The sequence below is a fragment of the Bos javanicus genome, chromosome 24, assembly GCF_032452875.1.
Source record: "Bos javanicus breed banteng chromosome 24, ARS-OSU_banteng_1.0, whole genome shotgun sequence".
NCBI classification, from domain to species: domain Eukaryota; kingdom Metazoa; phylum Chordata; class Mammalia; order Artiodactyla; family Bovidae; genus Bos; species Bos javanicus.
This window is the reverse complement of record NC_083891.1, coordinates 32,679,993-32,700,757: the sequence shown is the minus strand read 5'-3', so window position 1 is coordinate 32,700,757 and position 20,765 is coordinate 32,679,993. Positions and strand designations below refer to the sequence as shown.

The following is a 20,765-nucleotide window of genomic DNA, read 5'->3' as shown; positions in this document are numbered from 1 at the left end:
TTCTCCAAACTGAACTTGATAAACTACACTTAAAGAATCACGACGATTTAAGAAAGGTGGTTTAATTATACCTTAAGATCATAATCTTGATTGTAACACCATACATAATTGATTTTGCTAAAATTAAAACGGGAAGAGTTAATTTATGGAAACTCACAGAAACTGATTTATGGATTGTCTCCCTAATATTAACCCCCAACGCGCACCACCAGCCCATCATCAGAATTTAGTAAGTAATGGCTAAATTCAGTCAAGTTCGGCGTTTTACTAACTTTTCGGTCCTACGGAAACTGCAGCTTTATAGTCATTTTTCTGTTGCATTGATATGAAAGTGTAATTGTTAGGGTGAGAGTAGAACGCAATTGAACAGCTGAATTTATAACTTAAATATTTAGGTGTGTGCTATCTGAACCCCTATTTGTTTCCTTGCCCCATGGTCCGGAGCGGGTGGGTGGCCAGACCCAGGCCCTTGCCCCTCTAGTTCTTCAACTCTGAGCTCCGGGCAGCCTTAGGGCAGGTGCCCGGGGCACCGCCCCCGCCGCCCACCTCCTCGGGGATTGGCTTCCGCAGCTAGTGGGCGGTCCCAGGGTGCGGATAAAGTTGGGTGGCGCGCGCGCCGCCTGCGTGGGGTTTCGGGCGCCCGGGGTAAAAGCACTGCGCGCTCTCGCCGCGGCCCGGGCGGAGTTCCCACTTCGCTCTCCGAACCCGCTCGCCGTCTCCAGCTTCCCCGCGACTCCTGGGTCCGGTCCTTTTGGAGGAGGGGGTCAAGGGCCGGGCCTCGGAGCCTCGAGCGTGTCCGAGCAGGCTCGACGCGCTGGCTTCGGGCTGCCGGGCGAGGGGCGCGGTGTGAGGGCCGGGGCCCGGGTGGCGCGCAGGGGCTGCAGGAAGCGAGGGCAGCCGGGGCTCGGCCCCCGCTCCGCCCGGATAGAGACACCCGGAAACGGATTCACCGCTTCGGTGGCCGCGCGAGCCGGGAGTCTCGGAGGGGGAGCGGGCGGGCGGGCGGCTGCTGAGTAATCCCCGCGGCGGCGGCGGCGGGAGGCGGCGGCCTGGGCGCCCACGTCCCCGCCGCGCGCGCTGCAGCCCGGCCCCGGCTCCTCCCTCCGCGCCCGCCCACCGCGCCCGCGCCCCGCGCAGGTAGAGCCGGGCTCCGGGCGCGCGCGGGGGCCGCAGCGGCTGCCACCCCACCTCACCTCGGCCCCGAGCAGAGCCTCGCGCGCCCATGGCCGGCTCGGAGCAGCAGCGGCCGCGGCGGCTGGACGACGGAGACGCGGCGGCGGCGCCCCTGCAGGACGCTGAGCTGGCCCTTGCCGGCATCAACATGCTGCTCAACAACGGCTTTCGGGAGTCGGACCAGCTCTTCAAACAATACAGGTGACCGGCGCGCCCCGCTCCCTCGCCCCTTCCCGGCGATCACTACTCCCTGGCAGGTCCTCGCTTCCCCAATTCGCATCCCCCGGCCTCTGCGCCTTGGCCCCGTTTCCCTTCCGCCCCCACCCCGGTTCCGCGGTCCTTTCTCTCCGCGGGACCCGCAGTCTCCCCTGACTTTCTCTCGGCCTCGTCCTGCCAGAGGAGCGCCCGGTGTCCGTCCGCTTCTCTCTCGCGGGTCGCGTCCCCCGCCGCCGGGTCCGGAGCCCGTGGGCTTTGAGATCTGGACCGGACGCGATTTGAGGCGGCAGCGAGCCCCGGACTTGCAGGGCCGTGACTCCGGCGAGGCGCGCCGCCCGTGCCGCCTTTGTGACACGGACCACACCAGCTGCAGCGTGCCTGCTTCGTGCTCCTCGCGCTACTGTGCATCGTTGTGCATTCCAGACGCTTTCATTGTTTGAAAACAGATATGCATAACTGCGTGGCCATGCAGGAATTAAAAAAAAATCCAGCCGAACTCTGCTCATTCACCTCTGTCTGCCTTTTTTCTCAAACTCAATCCCCAAAATGAGTTGCTTATGCTTTTCAAGTAAGCGTATGTATTTATGATGGATTTCTCTTAACTCAGAGGTAGAAGAAAATGGAGGGATTTTAAACATACGTGGGAGTGAGAGGAAGCACACGTGTGTTCAGTTAATTGTTTGATTCGTCTTTTTAAAACGTCGAAGGGAAAGAACTGAAACCTCGTAGCTTTCTCGTGTGTGTGGGAGGAGCCTTCAATTTCTTTGCGGAGCAGAAGAACCTGCTTTCTGGTTTAGGAAGAAAGTTTGTGATTTGCCCTTTCAGTGTCAGAACTCAAGGATGTTGATTGGCAGCTTTCCTGTCAGTGTTTTAAGGGCCAATTGCTGCCGGTCTTTAGGGCCGGTGTTTGGTAGGTTTTAGGGAACTCCTGTGCAGCTGTGATTGAGCGCCACTGCCTGTAAGCAAATGGGGGAGAGCCCAGTCCCTGGGATGCAGGCGCCTGAAGTTTTCAGACATAAAAGAATGGTGGTTTCTACCGTTGGGAGCGTCCACAAGCTTAATGGCAAAGCGAGTATTTCACAAATATAAACTTTTCCACTAAGACATTTTACTTTTAAATCAGTTTTGAAGGAAAAAAAAAAAAAAAACCCGCAAATGGAAACTTCTTAGCTCTATTCAGAACATTTTATTTTTAAAGCATACAAATCTGATTTCAAGCCAGAGTTTCATCAGGGATTTCCAGAGGATAGATTTAAAAGACTTACTTGTCTCACAATCTCTCGTGCAGGTTTTTTTTTTTTTTTTTTTTTTGAGCCATCTGAGAATGTATTTAATGAGAAATTTTATTTACTGTGCTTTGACTTTTCCAAAAAGACATACTAATTTATGTTGTATGAGAGGGGATGGAGAAAGTCTTATAGAGTCAAGTTTGTTTTCTTTGGTTGTTGATCAAGATATGGGTACTTTGAAATGTTCTGTTACTTATTTTAATCATCCCCCCGCCCCATTGCTTTAATGTACTTAAATTCCTGTCTCATGGTTCCCAGATACGGAAAGCATGAAATAACTCGCTTTACCTCATCTAGACAACTCTGTGCTCTGTTGTGTTCAGTCATGTCTGACTGTAGCCTGCCAGGCTTCTCTGTCCTTGGGGTTTCCCAGGCAGGGATAGTGGGGTGGGTTGCCATTTCCTCCTCCAGGGGATCTTTTCCTCCCCGGGCAGGGTCGGAACCTCTGTCTCCTACATTTCCTGCATTAGCAGGTGGATTCTTTACTGCCGAGCCACCTGGGGAGCCCCTATGCACTATTACTAGAGGGTGTTATGAGTGCTTGGGAAGGCGCTTCTCTGCGAGTGCTGGGGCTGAGGGGAGGAGGTGTCCAGGCAGGATTTCCACTGCACAGGAGCTGTGGCTGTCTGCTTGGGTTTTGAAATGGGAACCAAAGATGAAGGAACACCATGTTGTGGTAGCTCTTCTCTGCCAAGCACAGTTTGTTGTATTCGAGCTAGTCTAGTGACGACAAAGGAGTGAGGTGTATTTCGTCCTCACAGTGTTTTTAGTTACGAGGCACTCAGCTTCTCAGTGTTTAGCATGGGCCAGGACATAGGCATTGTGGTTCTAAATCCAGGGCTCTTTTCATTAAACCATTCTGACCCATCTGATTGATTATATTTTGTAATTTTCCCCGTGACCTTGTTTGCCAGCAACTTAAACTCTTTTAGGGGTGGATAGTAGTAGCATCATCCTATCAGCTTCCCCACAGCCAGGGCTGCCCTAGCTTCGCTACTTTTGTAGCTGCTGACTTTGGTTTCTCTGTTGGCTTACTTGCCTGTAAAATGGGAGTCGCACATGCCATAGGGTGGTTAGTATTAGAATCCATGGTAGCTGGCACCATGTAAGCCATCAAACACTAACTTTTGAACTTGGTGCCTTCTCCACTATTACAGTACTTTCTACTTGATGGCGTGGTTTGAGTAGAAGACAAAACGTCCTGAATGCAGATAGCCTTTCTCTTTAAAGTTGGCCTGGATTGTGTGCGTGCTCAGTCGCCTCCGACTCTTTGCTACCCCACGGGCTATAGCTGGTGGGCTCCTTTGCCCGTGGGACTGCCTCAGCAAGAGTACTGGAGTGGTGTGCCATTTCCTTCTCCAGAGGATCTTCCCAACCCAGGGTTCGAACCCACGTCACCTGCATTGTACTAGGATTCTTTATTACCGCCGAGCCACCAGGGAAGCCCTCACATAATGCATTTCAAAAACTTAGGTCCTACTATGCACTGGGACACTTCTCTTCCCTTTCCAGGGTTGAATGGCCTGCTGGGAAAGCCAGCAGTGATTGCATACTGTTTGAGGAGCACCTCAAACTCAGTTTATTTGCTGAAGAGAGAACAACTTGATTATCTCATTCCTTAGGATTCTTTCACCACCCTTCCCTTTCCAGTAAACATTCTAGAATTTTATCATTACGGTTTAACAATAGAAACATTTGTCTAGTGTAACAGTAACACTAAGAAAATTAAGGCAAGAAGGTCACTTTCTCTTGCCACATTACTAGGGTGATAGTTTCACCAGCAGCTACCTAATGAGAAATGATTACTTCGTAGAAACATAATCATGAAGGTCAGAATTAGAGAAAGCTGGGGTTGTATAATTTAGATATTATACAGGCAGGAATGTGGGCTTCCCAGGTGGCTCAGTGGTAAAGAATCTGCCTGCCAGTGCCGGAGACACAGGAAACATGGGTTCGATCCCTGGGTTGGGAAGATCCCTTGGAGGAGGGAATGGCAATCCACTCCAATATTCTTGCCTGGAGAATCCCATGGACAGAGGAGCCTGGTGGGCTACAGTCCATAGCAAAGAGTTGGATGTGACTGAAGCAACTTGGCATCCATGCACATGCACAATAGAGGCTTTCTCTTGAGATATAAGACTCCATGGCTGGAATTTCAAAATGGAGCTGTCACTTCTGTAGTAACTATAGTAATATAACAAGCTGCCCAGTTGTTGATGCTGAGCCCCCATCATGTGCTTGGAGATGTTTTTGCAGAGGCTGAGACAGATTGGTGCTGATTTAAGCCCAAGAATATGTACCTTTGTAAGTGTGTGATCCTGATCCTCCAAAATCACATTCTTTGCGTTGGTCTGGGGGCTCAGTGCTGTAATGCAGCAGTGCTCACTCCCTGTCCTACACACACTTTTAACTGATGATCATGTGTGTGATACACACTCAGACCTTTAGGAACTCAGACTTGTGACAAGAGGCTGTGGTTATGTGCATGAGGCAGGCTCTAGATTTTTAGGTGTTGAGTTGCAGGTAAGCTTGGCTGGTGGGGAGAATCTGGAGATGTAGCCATGGCTGTTGTGGCCTGTAGGACTAGAGAGAAGCAACGTGTAACCCAGCTTGAAGGAAAATCTTACAGAGGAACTGAAGCTGAGAGCCATGATGGGGTGGAAGTGAGCAAGTTGAAAGAGAAGGAGTTGGGGGAGGGGTGGGGGGGGGAGGAGAACGCTAGCAGAGGTGGGTGGACATGGAACTCTAGGAGAGAGATGTGAGTTGGCATCTGGAGAAGGGGGGGTGAGACCTGGCAGCTGATCAGTGTTATTAGGTTGTCATGTCAGATGCGTTTTCTACACTTGTTTTCTTCTCAGATCTGCTGCTTGGTCCACGTTTCCTGTGAGTCAGTGTTGCCTTTCAGGGTGTTCAGTTAACTCATGCTCTCCATGGCCCTCACCCGCCACCGTGTGGCCCTCACCCATCACCGTGTGGCCCTCACATCTGTAATTAACACCCGGCTGCTCGAGCCTCAGGGTCCTGATGTCACCATCTCTTTCTCTTTGGGGCTTGAGGTGTTACTTTTGTAATCGGCAGACTAGAAGGAGAGGTGAAACTCTGAACTCCAAGGAGGACAGGGGACATTTGGAGCTCCTGAGCTGAAGAGCTTTGCGGTTCTTATTTCACAGGCCTGGCGTTTACTGTCCCTCTGCCCCTTGAGGCCACCATCTCCATCTCTTGCTTTAATTCCTGGCATTCTTTCTGACCCTAAGACATCTGTACTATCTACCCCTGCCAATACGACTGCCACTTTCTGGCTGTAGATATTATTAAAAAGTCCCGTTTGGTCATTGTCAGGTCAAACAAAAAGCATATAATAGAATGAATGATCACTGATGATAAATATGCATAAATAAGGGCTTGATAGAGAATTAGTGCATAGTTGGTATTGCCAATTGTGATATTTTTCTTTTCTGTCTTAAAGTATAAAAATGGCAAAAATGTATTAAAAACAAAACAACAAAAACTCATGTTTAAAATGAATGTATGGGTCCTAAATTGTTTTAGCACAGTTTATGGCGTATACAATCAAACCGTATTACATGTGGCCTTACTTGTAAGCAGGTTGATTATAGAGCCACTTTCACTGTAGACATGGCTCAGTATAATTCGAGATTTCAGGCTAGACCCCATGGGCCAAATGTGGTTGACTGGTTTTGTAAAGGTTTTTTAAAAAAGAAGTGCTTTAAAAAATTTTTACTTATTTTTGGCTGTGCTGGGTCTTTGCTGCTACACGGGCTTTCTCCCAGTTGTGGTGAGTGGGGGCTACTCTCTAGTCGCACGTCTGCAGGACTTGCATTGCCGTGACGTCTCTTGTTTCAGGGCACAGGCTCTAGGGTACGCAGGTTTCAGTAATTGTGGCACATGGGCTCAGTAGCTGCAGCTCCCAGGCTCTAGAGCACAGGCTCAGTAGTTGTGGTGCACGGGCTTAGTTGCTCCATATGCATGTGGGATCTTTCTGGATCAGGGACTGAACCTGTGTCGCCTGCATTGGCAGGTGGATTCTTTACCATTGAGCCACCAGGGAAGCCCAGTAAATAAAGTTATTAGGATATAGCTAGACTCACTTCCCAAACAAACTTTTTGGCCAACGCAATATCTTCTTTGGTGGTTCAGTGGTAAAGAATCTGCCTACCAGTGCAGGAGCTGCAGGGGACATGGGTTTGATCCCTGGTTGGGAAAGAACCCTTGGAGGAGGAAATGGCAACCCACTCCAGTATTCTTGCCTGGGAAATCCCATGGATAGAGGAGCCTGGCGGGCCACAGTCCACGGAGTTGCAAAGAGTGGGACTGAGTAATTAAACAACAGCAAAGTATTATGTGAACAACAACAAGGTATCTTCTCCATAAAGAAATGAATAGCTATACAGAGCCTGCAGCCCACAAAGCTTAGCATAGTTACTTTCTGGACCCTTACAGAAAGTTTGATGAAGTCTGGTACAAACCACTGTTCTCCCTGGAAAAACTTGAGAGGCTGGTGTAAGAGATCTGAACCCACATGTGTCCGAGCCTTTCGTGTGCCCAGCGGTGTGTCGGATGCTCTGGACTCCAAGGGGAGCCTGCAGGTCGCCTGTGGGCTCCACATGATCTGGCTGCTCCCAGAGCTGGGTTCCTGTGCCTGGCTGCCAGAGGCCCCGGGGAGTCCATAGGTGCAGAGATGCAAGAAAGGAGAAGCAACAGGAAGCAGAAATGGTGTGGGCAACTGGTGGGAGGGAGGAGGCTCAGCCGCTGCCCTTTTCCACCCTCCTCAGCTCAGCGATGTGTGTATGCAAAGGTTGGGGCATTTTTTTCCTCCTCCCAACTATTGCACTGTCTGAAAAGATTCTAATTAAATATTCATTTGGCTTAATTGGGATGTTTAAAAAAAAAATGCAGTTGCCTGTAGAATAACGGGCTAGTTTACAGGAAATTATTAGGAAAAAGTGACCACTTCTACAGCAGGGGTGGGGGTGGCATGAAGCTTTCTCTTCCTCTAGTTATACGAAACCCCCTGTGGACTCTCAAACACATCATTGTGCTTCAGGGGTCAGACTTTTTGCACAGACTCTTAAAAAAAAAAAAAAAAAGAAGCAAAAACATTTATTTGGCTGTGCCGGGTCTTAGTTGTGGCGTGTGGGAACGTTCTCTTGACCTGTGATTGAAGCTGGGCTTCCTGCGTGGGAGCGCAGAGTCCTCACCACTGGACCACCAGGGAAGTCCCTGCACTGACTTTTAAATCCCGCTTTTTACACCCCAGTCTCCTCTGGAGATCAAACCAGTCAGTCCTAAAGGAAATCAACCCTGAATATTCATTGGAAGGACTGATGCCGAAGCGCCAATACTTTGGCTACCAGATGCAGAGAGCCAGCTCATTGGAAAAGACCATGATTCTGTGAAAGATTGAGGGCAGGAGGAAAAGTGGATGACAGAGATGGCATTACCAACTCAAAGGACATGAGTTTGAGGAAGCTCCAGGAGAGAGTGAAGGACAGGGAAGCCTGGTGTGCTGCAGTTCATGGGGTCACAAAGAGTTGGACTCGACTGAGCGACTGAATAATAACAAATCCTCTCTCTGTCAGGGTTGCCCTCCTACTTACCCAGTGACAGCAGAGGGAATATGAAGAGGGAACTGGCTGAGAAGGACTCTCAGAGAAGAGAGAAGATAAGGGAAGCCCAGAGAGTAGATGACTGTTATTTCAAAACCTTACTTAGTGCCAGTTCTGCCCCATGAAAGAGGTTGGGGTGCCCGGGGAGGAATTCCTCTCTGTCTTAGACTTTTTCCATTGCTTCCTCTGTCTCACAAGTTCACAGTATGCTGTCCGGCTGGTAACATAGGTCTAATCGGGATCGAATAGGTCTTTTGGGAGTGGACCTGGGGATCTAATCCTTACTTAAAGCCTTATGATTTGAGGAGGTGCATCCCAGTTTCTGGACAGGAGACTTTGCATGCCTGTTCTTTGAGGTATAGTTGACATGCAGCACCCTCGTTTCAGGTGTTAACACAGTGATGTGCTGTTTATATGTGTTGTGCAGCGATCGCCACAGTGAGTCTAGTTAACATTTGTCACTGTCTATAGTTACAAACATACATCCTAGAAGGCTATTTGTTAATTGCTGTCTCGGTGTAGTGACTTCTGAAATCTGATTTGAAGACGGGACTGGACTCTCCTTCGTGTGTAGAGATGCTTGCTGGTTGGCAAACTCTACCCTTTTCCCTCTAGCTAAGGTTGCTTTCTCCATCTCTTCCTCCTTGCTCAAGAATTTCAGAACATGAGAACTCGATACACAACGGGAGTTACTCTTGTCTTACAGGAAAACGGTCAGTCTGTTATGACAGAGAAAGCCCCTTGAGAAGGTCTACTGTGTGCTGGACTCAAAGGTGAGAAACAGGTGCGTGCTTCAAGCAGCTGTTGCTCACTGAATACCTGTCAATCTGCTGCACAGTCACTTTAGCAGTCTTACTCAAAGCTGGAATGTCTGGGAAATCACTGGTTTAGGTGACTTTTCCTAAGATACATCAAAATAGATACATAAGAATCATAAATTATTGGTAAATACTAGGAGGTACTTTCTCTGTGCTAGGTCACACACTCCCCGTGTGTTCATCCTCACTTTATTTTCCCCACAGTCCTGTGCAGGGTGCTCTTGTCACCTCCCTCTTGGTGGGGCAGGGGGTGGGGGTGGTGTTGCGTGGTGCCCAGAGATACTGGATGAGCTGCCCAAGGTCTCATAGTAAGTGGATGAGCTGGGTTTGACCCTAGGGTGTCTGGCTGCAGAGCCTGTGTTTTTAACCACTGCACCACACTTCTGCTTTTGTAATAACCCTTACACTATGAGAAGTTGGCTTGCATGCAGCTCATGTCATTTTGGGGTGAACTCCCCACTCCAAAATCTGCAGCGCACACTCCAGCACCCACAGGCAACCCAGTAAACCACCAGAGAGGTCTGTCCACAGGGAGTGTGTCAGCCAGGTTTCAGATGCCCTGTCCTCCCAGCTGGCCTCAGGGTGAGGTCCCAGGTCTTGTCCTAGGATGGATGTGCTCCAGTCTGGCTGGTCTGCTTCCCTGCCTCCCTCCTGCCCCTTCCTTGGTCCCTTCCTCCTTAGCTGTGCTGGAGAATTTTGCATCATCTGACTGGTTCTGACTTGTCATTCATGACACAACTCAGGTTCCCAGGAGGAGGTGGTGTGGCCCATTGGTTGCTTCTCCATCCCTTCATCCAGCTCTTTGATGTGAGGTCACTGTTGACATGGCTGCCTGTCTGGGTGTGAGGGCTGAGATGGGTGGACATCTCGTTGGGTGTGCCTGAGGCCACCCTCCCTGAGGTTGCTGCAGTCACATGGAGTCCACGAGGTTTTGTTTTTGTCAGTGCCCCTTTATCTGCACCTTCAGTCCAGGGGCACCGCCTGTTAGGAGCCTTGCTTCCTCAAACCCCTCCTACATCCTGATGTGTAGTGAGCACATCCAGACCCTGTGGAGGGGCTCTGAGCACCCCTGAACTGGCGCTCTGCATTTCACATGCAGGTAGCAGGGCTCCTGTCTGGCCCTTCAGCCTCTTCCCTTTGGTGCATCCAGGCTGCCCAGTGCTTGGTGAGGGGCAGTGCCGAGCAGGGCTGCCAGCCAGCACGTCCTGGTCTTGACAGGTGCCATCAAAGGAAAAGCAGCGGCCCTGATGAAGTCTTCTGCTTCTAAAGTGGCCATGAGTCTCAACTGCATCCAACCCGGGCAGGTAGCTCCTGGGCTGAACTATCTTCTGCTCCTGTTGCCTCTGGCAGGCAGACCCAGCTTTCGCGTCTCCCATCAGCCACGCCTGGTACTCCAGGCTGCCCCGGGGGGGCATGACGTTCTGGTGTCACTTGCATCTTTGGTGTGAGAGGGCGACAATCTAGCTTCCCAGCTCCACAGCCCCTGTCCTGAATTTCAGGACGAACTGGTCTCTGGAAAAACTTGGAGGCTGGAAGGAGAAGCTTTCTAGACAGGTGGCTCGCAACTCTCTCAAATCTAACACCCTGTTTTTGTAACAGATGTTTTGTAATTCTGCCACGACCCTAAAATGAAATTGATAGATGAAATGACCTAAGAAAAAAATGACCCGTGACACATACACTGTCTAAAAGTCAGCAGAATGCCCAAATAGTATCATAACGGAGAATAAAAAAGAAATTCATAATACAAAATCACACGTATTTCAAAACACAAATGCTCAGCACACCTTCATCAGCAGATAAAGTCATTAGGTGCTTGCACCTGTGTGTAATGAATAAATTTGGATTTGAGAGACAATCAGAAGCCATTCCATAGCAGAAAAATGAGAGCGTAGGTGCATTTGACACGAAGTAACAGACCACACTGTACTGTGTAGTTAAGAGAAAGCAGGGAAGGCCTTAATTGAAGTAAGATAATATGCCACGGCAAGCCACAGGCTGTTGACATGGAGAAAATAAGGAAGCGTGGCATTTTTGTAATGAGCCTATGTCAAGGTTGTGTCAACATAATTAATTCCTTGTATTAGGATGTGGGATGTATGCTGACAGAGGGTCTCACAAAACGAACTCCCATCTTTAAATCCCTTGCCAAACCAAGTCCTCTGGAGACCAAAGCCTGTAATAGATTTCTCAGATTAGAGGATGAATTGGAAAAAAATTTATAGGGAAGCTGGGGCAGGAGATGTATAACACTCTCCCCAAGGGCAGTGTCAGAGTAAGACAGAAAAATAAGAAACCTCAAATAATTACTGTGTGCAATTCTAACGGTACAAATTTCAACATGCTACAGATCCTTAATAGTGGATGGCAAAAATGAAGCTTATTCATGAAAATCCTTAATGAATTAAATAATGAAATATATGAACGAAAATCTGGTTTTTCATGGGTCTTTAATAATTTGGCTTTAACTATATTTAAAGGAGTTTTCAATATCCCTGTGAAATTCTGGCATGTGACTTTTGCAAACGTGGGCTGGCGTAGCTGTGGTGTGTTGTCAGCTCAAATGCCACAAGCGGTGTTGCTGTTGGAGGCATAGTTTTCTAAAATTGTGAAGACGTCTTGACAAAGGGTATATTTGAACAAGGAGAGAATGGTCTGTGCTTCTGTGTCCAGGGAAGTGGATTCTAGAACTAAACAATGGAAAACGGTGTCATGCATGTGAATTTCCACACGTTCGGAGGTTGTGCAGGACATGGGGTGATACTCAGGAGTCTGGCACATTAAGGATGGTCGGGGTCCTGGGCGCATTCTGCTACAGTTGTCGTGTCGCCCCAAAATGGCCCCCACAGATTTCCCAAGCACCTCAATTAAGAGGTACTGGGCTTGCGGGTGTGGAGCTCAAGACAAGGTTTGTCTCTCCCAGGGCTGCTGGGATCAGCAGCAAGGAGAGGCAAGCCCTGGCTGGCAGGGCCACCGCAGAGCGCTTGTGCTGGAGGGAGTAGTGCCCCAGTGAGTCTGTGACCTGGTGCAAGGCAGAGTGCAGGGTAGGGCTCCTCCAGGGGTGGCCCCACTGGTTGCTGCTTCTAAACCCCTGCTTTTCCAGGTCACACACGACTGCTTCTAGGGCCCAGACACCTCCAGGAAGGGATGTCAGCGCAGGTTCTTTTGTCCCCTTCCAGGTGGAAGGTGGACCCCTGGGGCCCCGTCCCGTCTTCTTTCTCATTGTAGAGCCAGCCTGCAGGACCCGTGTCTTTCCAGCCTCAGATGATTTCATTTCAAAGGCCTCCTCTCCCGAGTGTCCCACTGGGGTCATCCTAACTGTGAATCTCAGGGTATAAACTAGTCCATGTCCTTCCTAAGAAGTATGATTGTATTAAAAATCTAATCAAAAGGTCAAGATTGAAGAGGTGAGCGAGCTTTTTGCTAGGTTACTAGGGAGTTTGCTAGGGAGTAGGTTACTCCCACACAAAAGGGGTCAAAACCTCAGAAATTAGGATGCAATTGCCCCAAAGTTAGAGAGTCAAGGGGACCACAAAAGTGATTCCTCTAGAATGGAAGGAAATATGGCAGAAAGTGTCATGTCGATTTTCTGAAAGCAGCTAATAGGAAACCCACCACCACCACGCACACACATACACACAGTTTAATTTCAGGTAGGGCACCTCTATACACAGACTCCCAGAACTTTCCATGGTCCCACCCTCAGCCACGCCATTACCTGTATCCCACAGTACATGTGTGCTCAACCTGTTCTTTACCTGCTTGATTGCATCATTGTACTCCTGGGTGGGGCTTTTCTAGGGCAAAGTGAATCTGAGGGTGATGCGTCTCTTTCTGGGTTCCCATGCTTAGTAAGCATTATTTGCTGTTCTTCCCACTTTGGCCTCTGATCGTCTAGACGGGTGCCTTTTGCTTCTGAATTCACTCTCTTGCCTCATTACTATAGCAACCCTCCCTCAGGTTTTACTTCCATGATGTAAATCACTCACTGGATAAATAGATTTTCAAATGTTTGTATCACTTCATCTCTATCATAAGTAAAAAATGTTGGTACTATTCTAACTGGACAGAAAAGGAGGAAACATGACTTTTTATATCCGAATCCATGTTGAATTTACTAAATAAACAGAAATTCGGGTCTTGGGAAGCAATTGGTTTAAATGGAAATCCACACTGCATGGCATCTGGGGGACTGCTTCCAGGATAATCAGTCACTGTTAAGGCCTCAAGTGCTGCTTTTATGCCCTTTCCACCCTTGTTTGGAATAGTGAATTGCAAAATCTCTAGTTATGTATTGTCAGCTCATCTCTGGAGCAAAAAAGAATGGAATATCTTTGTGTCTTGTCAGTCATGCTCACCCTTAACTTTTGTTGTTATTCAGTTGCTCAGTCATGTCTGACTCTTTGCGACCCCATAAGCTGCAGCACACCAGGCTTCCCTGTCCTTCACCATCTCCTGGAATTTGCTCAAACTCATGTCCATTGAGAGCTTCCCAGGTGGCGCTAGCAGTAAAGAGCTCACCTGCCAATGTGGGAGACACAAGACATGCAGGTTCGATCCCTGGGTTGAGGAGATCCTCTGGAAGGAAGGCATGGCAACCCACTCCAGTATTCTAGGGCTTCCCTGGTGGCTCAGACAGTAAAGAATCCGCCTGCAATGCAGAAGACCCTGGTCGATTCCTGGGTCGGGAAGCTGCCCTGGAGTAGGGCATGGCAACCCACTCCAGTATTCTAGGGCTTCCCTGGTGGCTCAGACGGTAAAGAATCCACCTGCAATGCAGAAGACCCTGGTTTGATTCTTGGGTCAGGAAGCTGCCCTGGAGTAGGGCATGACAACCCACTCCAGTATTCTTGCCTGGAGAATCCCATGGACAGAGGAGTCTGGCAGTAATAGGGTCATGCAGAGTCGGGCATGACTGAAGTGACTTAGCATGCACATGTCCATCGAGTTGGTGATGCCATTCAACCATCTCATCCTCTGTTGTCCCCTTCTCCTCCCACCTTCAGTCTTTCCCAGCATCAGGGTCTTTTCCAATGAGTCAACTCTTTGCATCAGGTGACCAAAGTATTGGAGCTTCAGCTTCAGTCCTTCCAATGAATATTCAGGGTTGATTTCCTTTAGGATTGACTTGTTTGATCTCCTCCTGTCCAGGGTACTCTCAAGAGTCTTCCCCAGCACTGCAATTCAAAAGCATCAATTCTTTGGTGCTCAGTCTTCTTTATGGTCCAACCCTCACATCCAAACATAACTAATGGAAAAACTATAGCTTTGCCTATACGAGCATTTGTTGGCAAAATGATGTCTCTGCTTTTTAACGTGCTATCTGGGTTTGTCATAGCTTTTCTTCCAAGGAGCAAGAGTCTTTCAATTTCATGGCTGTGGTCACTGTTGGCAGTGATTTTGGAGTCCAAGAAGATAAAATCTGTCACTGTCTTCATTTTTTCCCCATCTATTTGCCATGAAGTGATGGGACTAGATGTCACGATCCCCTTAACTTTATTGGGGTCTAAAAGAAACATGTTGAACCCATCAGTTGCATACTGGTCTGACATATGACACTTGAGCTATCCAAGGTGAAATGGGGCTGGCTATTGTAAGCCTGCAGTTGTTGGAGAAATTGGCCATCTCCTGGCCAACACCAAGGTTTGCAGCAACTCAGTTGCCCAGAAAAGAACAATTGTGAGTTTATAGCTGGAATGCTGTTTGCTTCAGCTCTCAACCGTGGGCTTTCACAAGTTTTTTGTTACTTCTGTATTGATGTTTGATGAGACACTCATTCCCTTGAATTATTAAAATTACAGATTGAGCTGGAAATTACTCCTCTTGAAAGACCGCAGGGAAAGGAGGAGGGAAGGGCCATGGGTGAGAGGAAACAGCTGTCTAAAATAGTTTAGCCAAGGCTTGGAACCTGCTGTGGTGAAATTCCTCCGGATTCTTGTTCTGGAGAGATTATCAGTGTAAAAATGGCAAGAAATGACAGAATGGTTTTTTTGTGTCCCTTGTGTGGTATTCTTGGATCAGAGCTGGGCTTATGAGGGACAGTTGTTGTTCGGTCGCCCAGTCGTGTCTGACTCTTTGCAACCCCATGAACTGCAGCAAGAGAGGATAGTTGAGGCTGAGTTGAAATTGTGAGCTTCTCTCTTGATAGAAGACTGAGTTTTACCTCGAAACGAAACCTCATCAGGGATCTATTCTGTTCAAGTCTAAGTTTATAGTTAAAGAAACTTGTAAATAATGAACCAAACCCAAATGAAATTTTCCTGCCCTATGGAAAGAAAGTGAAAGTGTTAGTCGCTTAGTTGTGTCCAACTCTTTGTGACCCCATGGACTGTAGCCCACCAGCCTTCTCTGTCCATGGGATTCTCCAGGCAAGAATACTGGCATGGGTAGTCATTCCCCTCTCCTGGGGATCTTCCTGACCTAGGGATTGAACTCAGGTTCCCTACATTGCAGGCAGATTCTTTACCACCTGAGCTACCAGGGAAGCTCTTTCTGCCTTATGGTCTACTGAAAACTAAAGGAAAATAATAGTGTTTTGGTGAGAGAAAAAAACTTTCTTACGAAGTTCAGAGTTTACTGAGCACTGGGTCTCGAAGAGTTGGACACGACTAAGCGACTTCCCTTTCACTTTTCACTTTCCTGCATTGGAGAAGGAAATGGCAACCCACTCCAGTGTTCTTGCCTGGAGAATCCCAGGTTCGGGGAGCCTGGTGGGCTGCCGTCTCTGGGGTCGCACAGAGTCGGACACGACTGAGGCGACTTAGCAGCAGCAGCAGTTTACTAAAAGTTTATTACAAAGAGTACATCTCTATAGTTTCACTTTGAAATGCCTTTTCAACTGAAAAATAGGGATATCTAGAATTTCTAGGTGATTAAGATAATTTAATGTTTGAATTGCTTGTATTGATAGCTGAGTGTACTTAATTCTCAGAGTGTTCATGCAATTTGTGGATTACTGCCACAGATAATAAAGGAGACCCTACGTTAATTTAAAGATGAGAAAATTAATGAAAACATTATCAATTTTGTTTACTTAAAAAATAAGCTTTGAAGGGTTGTTGGAAAGACTTTTTAGCTAGTTGATAATGTGTGGTTTGGATGACCTCTGTTTAAGTTACTTATCAACACTGGTGCCGTCTGCTATTAATGGAGATAATTTTTTTTGTTTCTTTTTAAAAAAGATTAATTATTTATTTTACTTTATGATATTGTATTGGTTTTGCCATACATTGACTTGAATCCGCCATGAGTGTACATGTGTTCCCCATCCTGAACCCCACTCCCACCTCCCTCCCCATCCCATCCTAATGGAAATAATTGATTTGATTGTCTGTATGATTTAAGATAGAGAAGGAACTAAATGCTGATGAGTTAGGGAGATATTTAATACACATTAATGACACAATTAGAAAAACTGTAGGAAAAAAAATTGACTTTATTTAGCCTGGAGAGTTATTTTCAGAGTAGATCAGTAACTCTAAATGAGCATCAGTCTTTAGCAATAAATGAATATGAATTAGCAAAGCTAGAGAGGAATAAAGTAAGAGGTATCACAGTCTGGTAATCAGACAGCAGACTCTGTCTTTGCTTGCATTACTGCACAGGCAAAGAGCGGCAGTGAGTGGTAATCAAGTGGGGGATCAGTGCTTACCGTTAATACACGCTTTGACGGGTGCATTTTACCCTTAATCCCGGTGCTCTCTGCAGCCATGCAGATAAGTATTATCACTGTCACTTGGCTCCTGACACAGTGAAGTCCTAACCCAAGTTTAACAGACTGAGTGGGACATCTGGCCCCAACCCCAGAGCGTACGCTGGCTTCCCTGCTTCCTCCGAAAAGAACTCTGTTGCTGTGCAACTTGGCATCACCCAGCAGTCTTGCAGTCTCAGGGTCTCCTGCGCTTCTGCTCTTCTGGTGTCCCCAAGCTCAGTGGGTGGCCCCACTTGAAACAAGCTTACAGACTTCAGAAGTCTCAAACGTCCTGTTGGCACCTCTCTCATCTTCTGCATTTGCCAGCTTTCCTCCCTGAGTACCCCTTGAGTCCATTCGCTTCTCTCCACCACCACATTATCCAGACCACATCTCCTCGGGCAGTTGCAGAGCCCAGCTGACTTCCTCTTACCCTCTCTGTCCCTCCGCCCCAGCCCCCAGTGATCTTTCACGTCGTAGTGCCTCTGCTGAGAACACTTTCATGACCTCAGTGGTAGGCTGAAAGTGGTCCTCCAAGAGATACCTGTATCTTAATCCTTGGAACCATTGTGTGTTATCTTGCTGCCATTGCTGTTCAGTTGCTAAGTCCTGTCTAACTCTGTGACCCCATAGACCCCATGGACCCCATGTGCCAGACTCCTCTGTCCATGGGATTTCCCAGGCAAGAATACTGGAGTGGGTTGCCATTTCCTTTTCCAGGGATCTTCCCAGCCCAGGGATTGAACTCATGTATCCTGTGTTGGCAGGTGGATTCTTTACCACTAAGCCACCTGGGAAGCTCCTGGTGTTACCTTAGATGGCAAAAAAAAAAAAAAAAAAAGGATCTTTACAGACATGATTAAGTTAAAGATTTTGAGATGGGAAGATGATCCTGGATTATCTGGGTGGGTAGCCAATCCTCCTGGAGTGAGGCTGTAATCACACATATTCTTGTAAGAGGGAGGCAAAGTAAGATTTTATACACGCAGCAGGGAAGACTGTTATGAAAACAGAGCAGAGAGGTTTGAAGACATCAGCCTTGAAGATGGCAGTGATTGAAGCCACAGCCCAGGAATGCGGGCAGTCCCTGGAAGCTGGAGAGGTCCAGGCATGGGTTCGCTGGAGAGCCTGTAGAGGGAGCAGCCCAGCCCTGCCCACGTCCTGATCTTAGCCCAGGGAAACTCTGGACTTCTGGCCTCCAGAACTGAGAGAGAGGAAAAATCTCTACTGTTTTAAGCCACCAAGTTTGTGATAACTTATTGCAGCAGTCCCAGGAAACTAGAAGTAACCTCCTCCTCCTCTCAGGATCAGGACCAAAGTTTCTGACAGCTTCTTTGCAGCGTGCCTTGGTTCTGTTTGGTTTGCCCCTAGACCATTTACTGCTTTATCTGGTTTCTTTCCTTATATTTCAAAATAATTTCATTGTGTTCCTTCTAGGCTGGGGCTGTACAAAGCCAAGGAAGCTCAAGCTGCAGAATAGGTTCATAGCTCCTCTTTTCATATGATGAAGTGAAAGTGTTAGTTGCTCAGTCGTGTCAGACTCTTGGTGATCCCATGAACTATAGCCCACCAGGCTCCTCTGTTCATGGGACTCTCCAGGCAAGAATACTGGAGTGGGTTGCCATTCCCTCCTCCAGGGGATCTTTCCGACCCAGGAATCAAAACTGGGTCTCCAGCATGGCAGGCGGATTCTTTACTGTCTGAACCACCAGGGAAACACCTTCATATGATGGTTTATATAAAATTGGAAAAGTAAAGTAGCTTTAAGTTGACAGTGATTTTGGTTTCAACAAGCTTAAGAATCTAGATTAACCTTGGTTTAAAACATCAGCGCTTTGTCAGTCATGTCATTCTGTAGCCTTATGTTGCATGTGTGTGCTCTTCCCTTATTCTAACTACTTTCAAATTCTTGAAGATTCTCAAAGAATCATGTTTCTTTCCTCTGGGCTTCTTGCCTCAATTTATGATTACACACAGATAGCACTTGCTTTGCTTGGTTCTAATCTGTATGCATTTCAGTTCCTGGAGGTTATTAGTTAAATAACCAGTCCGCCAATAACAGTTCACATTTCAGTCCCACCAGTGTATAAACTGTGAATAACCATACACAAGCTGCTACTTCTTCAGCCCACAAATCCCCATAGATGTAACAAATACATATCATGATCAGTGGCCAATCACATCACTTCTTGCAGAGTCTGCTTGTCATTGATCACTGCACACCTCTTAGTTCCCACAAACACCAGAGTATATTGTTGCCTCCTTGTCTCATACTGATAAACCCGTGTGACATTTTACAGAAATGGTTGTTTGAAAGAGAGATTTGACCAAACAAGGATAAAAGTACAGCAGAGAAAAAGGAATCCCTTCACATTAAAGCAATCAGAAGCACTTTGACAACCTTGAAAGCACAAAGGCTACAATGTTGGAAGCCGACCTAAACTTGGTGAGAAGTATGACAGTTCACCATTTTTGCATAGCAACAAAAATGCTCACTCTGCATCTTGAGTTCTATGACAAAGAGAAAGCATGTGCTGTTCAAACACTCCTGATATGTTAGTTACTGAAAAGTAAAACCCTTTAATGCTCAGGTTTCAATTACAAGCTACTAAGTAAATAAATTTTACTATTTTTAATTTTCCTATACATTTATAACTGATAGTAAGAATGTTTAAACTGCTCTAAATTGTGAAACATACAGAGGGATATAATTGCCATTGTAACCATTTTTAGAGTACACTTCAGTGGCATTAAGTCCAGTTACGTCATTATGCAGCTGTCACCACCATTCATCTCCAGAACTTTATCCTTCCAAACTGAAATTCTGTTTCTGGTAAACAACAACTCTTCATTTTTTCCTCCTCTCAGTCCCTGGCAGTTACCCTTCTACCCTGTCTTTTTGGATTTGATGACTCTGAGGACCTCGTGTAAATGGAATCCTATATTTCATTACTATACTATAAAATACATATAGTACTATATATGCACTATATGTATAGTACTAATATGTATGAATACGTATAGTATTTGTCCGTTTGTGACTGGCTTATTCACTTAGCATGTCTTTAAGTTTCATCCATGATATAACATGTGTTAGAATTTCCTTCCCCTTTAAGGCAGAATGATACCCATAGTACATGTGTATCACATTTCGTTTATTCATTTATCTCTCCGTCAGAGGATGTTTGGGTTGCTTCCATGTTTTAGCTATTGCGAATAATGCTGCTATGAATACAAATATACAGGTGTGTCTTTGAGATCTGTCTTCAACTTTGGGAGGAATATACCCAGAGTGGAATTATTGGATCATGCTTCCCTGGTGGCTTAGATAGTAAAGAATCCGCCTGCAGTGGGAGGCCTGGGTTCGATCCTTGGGTTGGGAAGATCCCCTAGAGGAGGGCATGGCAACCCACTCCATTATTCTTGCCTGGAGAATGCCCATGGCCCGAGGAGCCTAGTGTGTTATAGTCAGTGGGGTTGCAAAGAGTTGGACGCAACTGAATGACTAAGCACAGCCCACATGCATGATAATTCTATTTGTAGTTTTTTGAGGAACTGCCGTACTGTTTTCCATAATTGTGGTACCATTTTGTATTCTCGTCAACAGGGCACAAGGGTTCTAATTTCTCCACATCCTTACCAACACTTATTATTTTCTTTTTTTTAGTCTTATCTCATTGTGGTTTTGATTTTTATTTTCGTAATGATGAGTGATGTTGAGCATCTTTTCATGTGATTATTGACCATTTGTATATCTTCTTTGGAGCAGTCTCTATTCATGTCTTTTGCCACTTGAAAGTCCTTAAAACTTTGTTCTTTATTGGAGTGTGGTTGATTAATAGTGCTGTGTTAGTTTCAGGTGTACAGCAAAGGGATTCAGTTATGCATGTTCATGTACCTGCTCTTTTTCAGATTCTTTCCCATGTAGACAGATTATTACAGAGCACTGAGC

At 47.0% G+C, this 20,765-nt stretch overlaps 1 protein-coding gene across 2 annotated transcripts in view; it reads left to right on the top strand.

The window, feature by feature from the left end:
* The first annotated feature begins 689 nt into the window (after positions 1–689).
* TTC39C (tetratricopeptide repeat domain 39C) overlaps positions 690–20,765 on the top strand; it is a 103,304-nt gene continuing 83,228 nt past the window's right edge. Inside the window, exon 1 of one of the 2 annotated variants that reach the window (XM_061399745.1) lies at positions 690–1,374. In XM_061399745.1, coding sequence (XP_061255729.1) covers positions 1,223–1,374 — 152 coding nt within the window. In that variant the 5' untranslated portion in view covers positions 690–1,222. Of the gene's footprint in view, positions 1,375–10,010; positions 19,260–20,765 lie in introns of those variants that run through there. The other variant, XM_061399746.1, reaches the window with a different exon arrangement.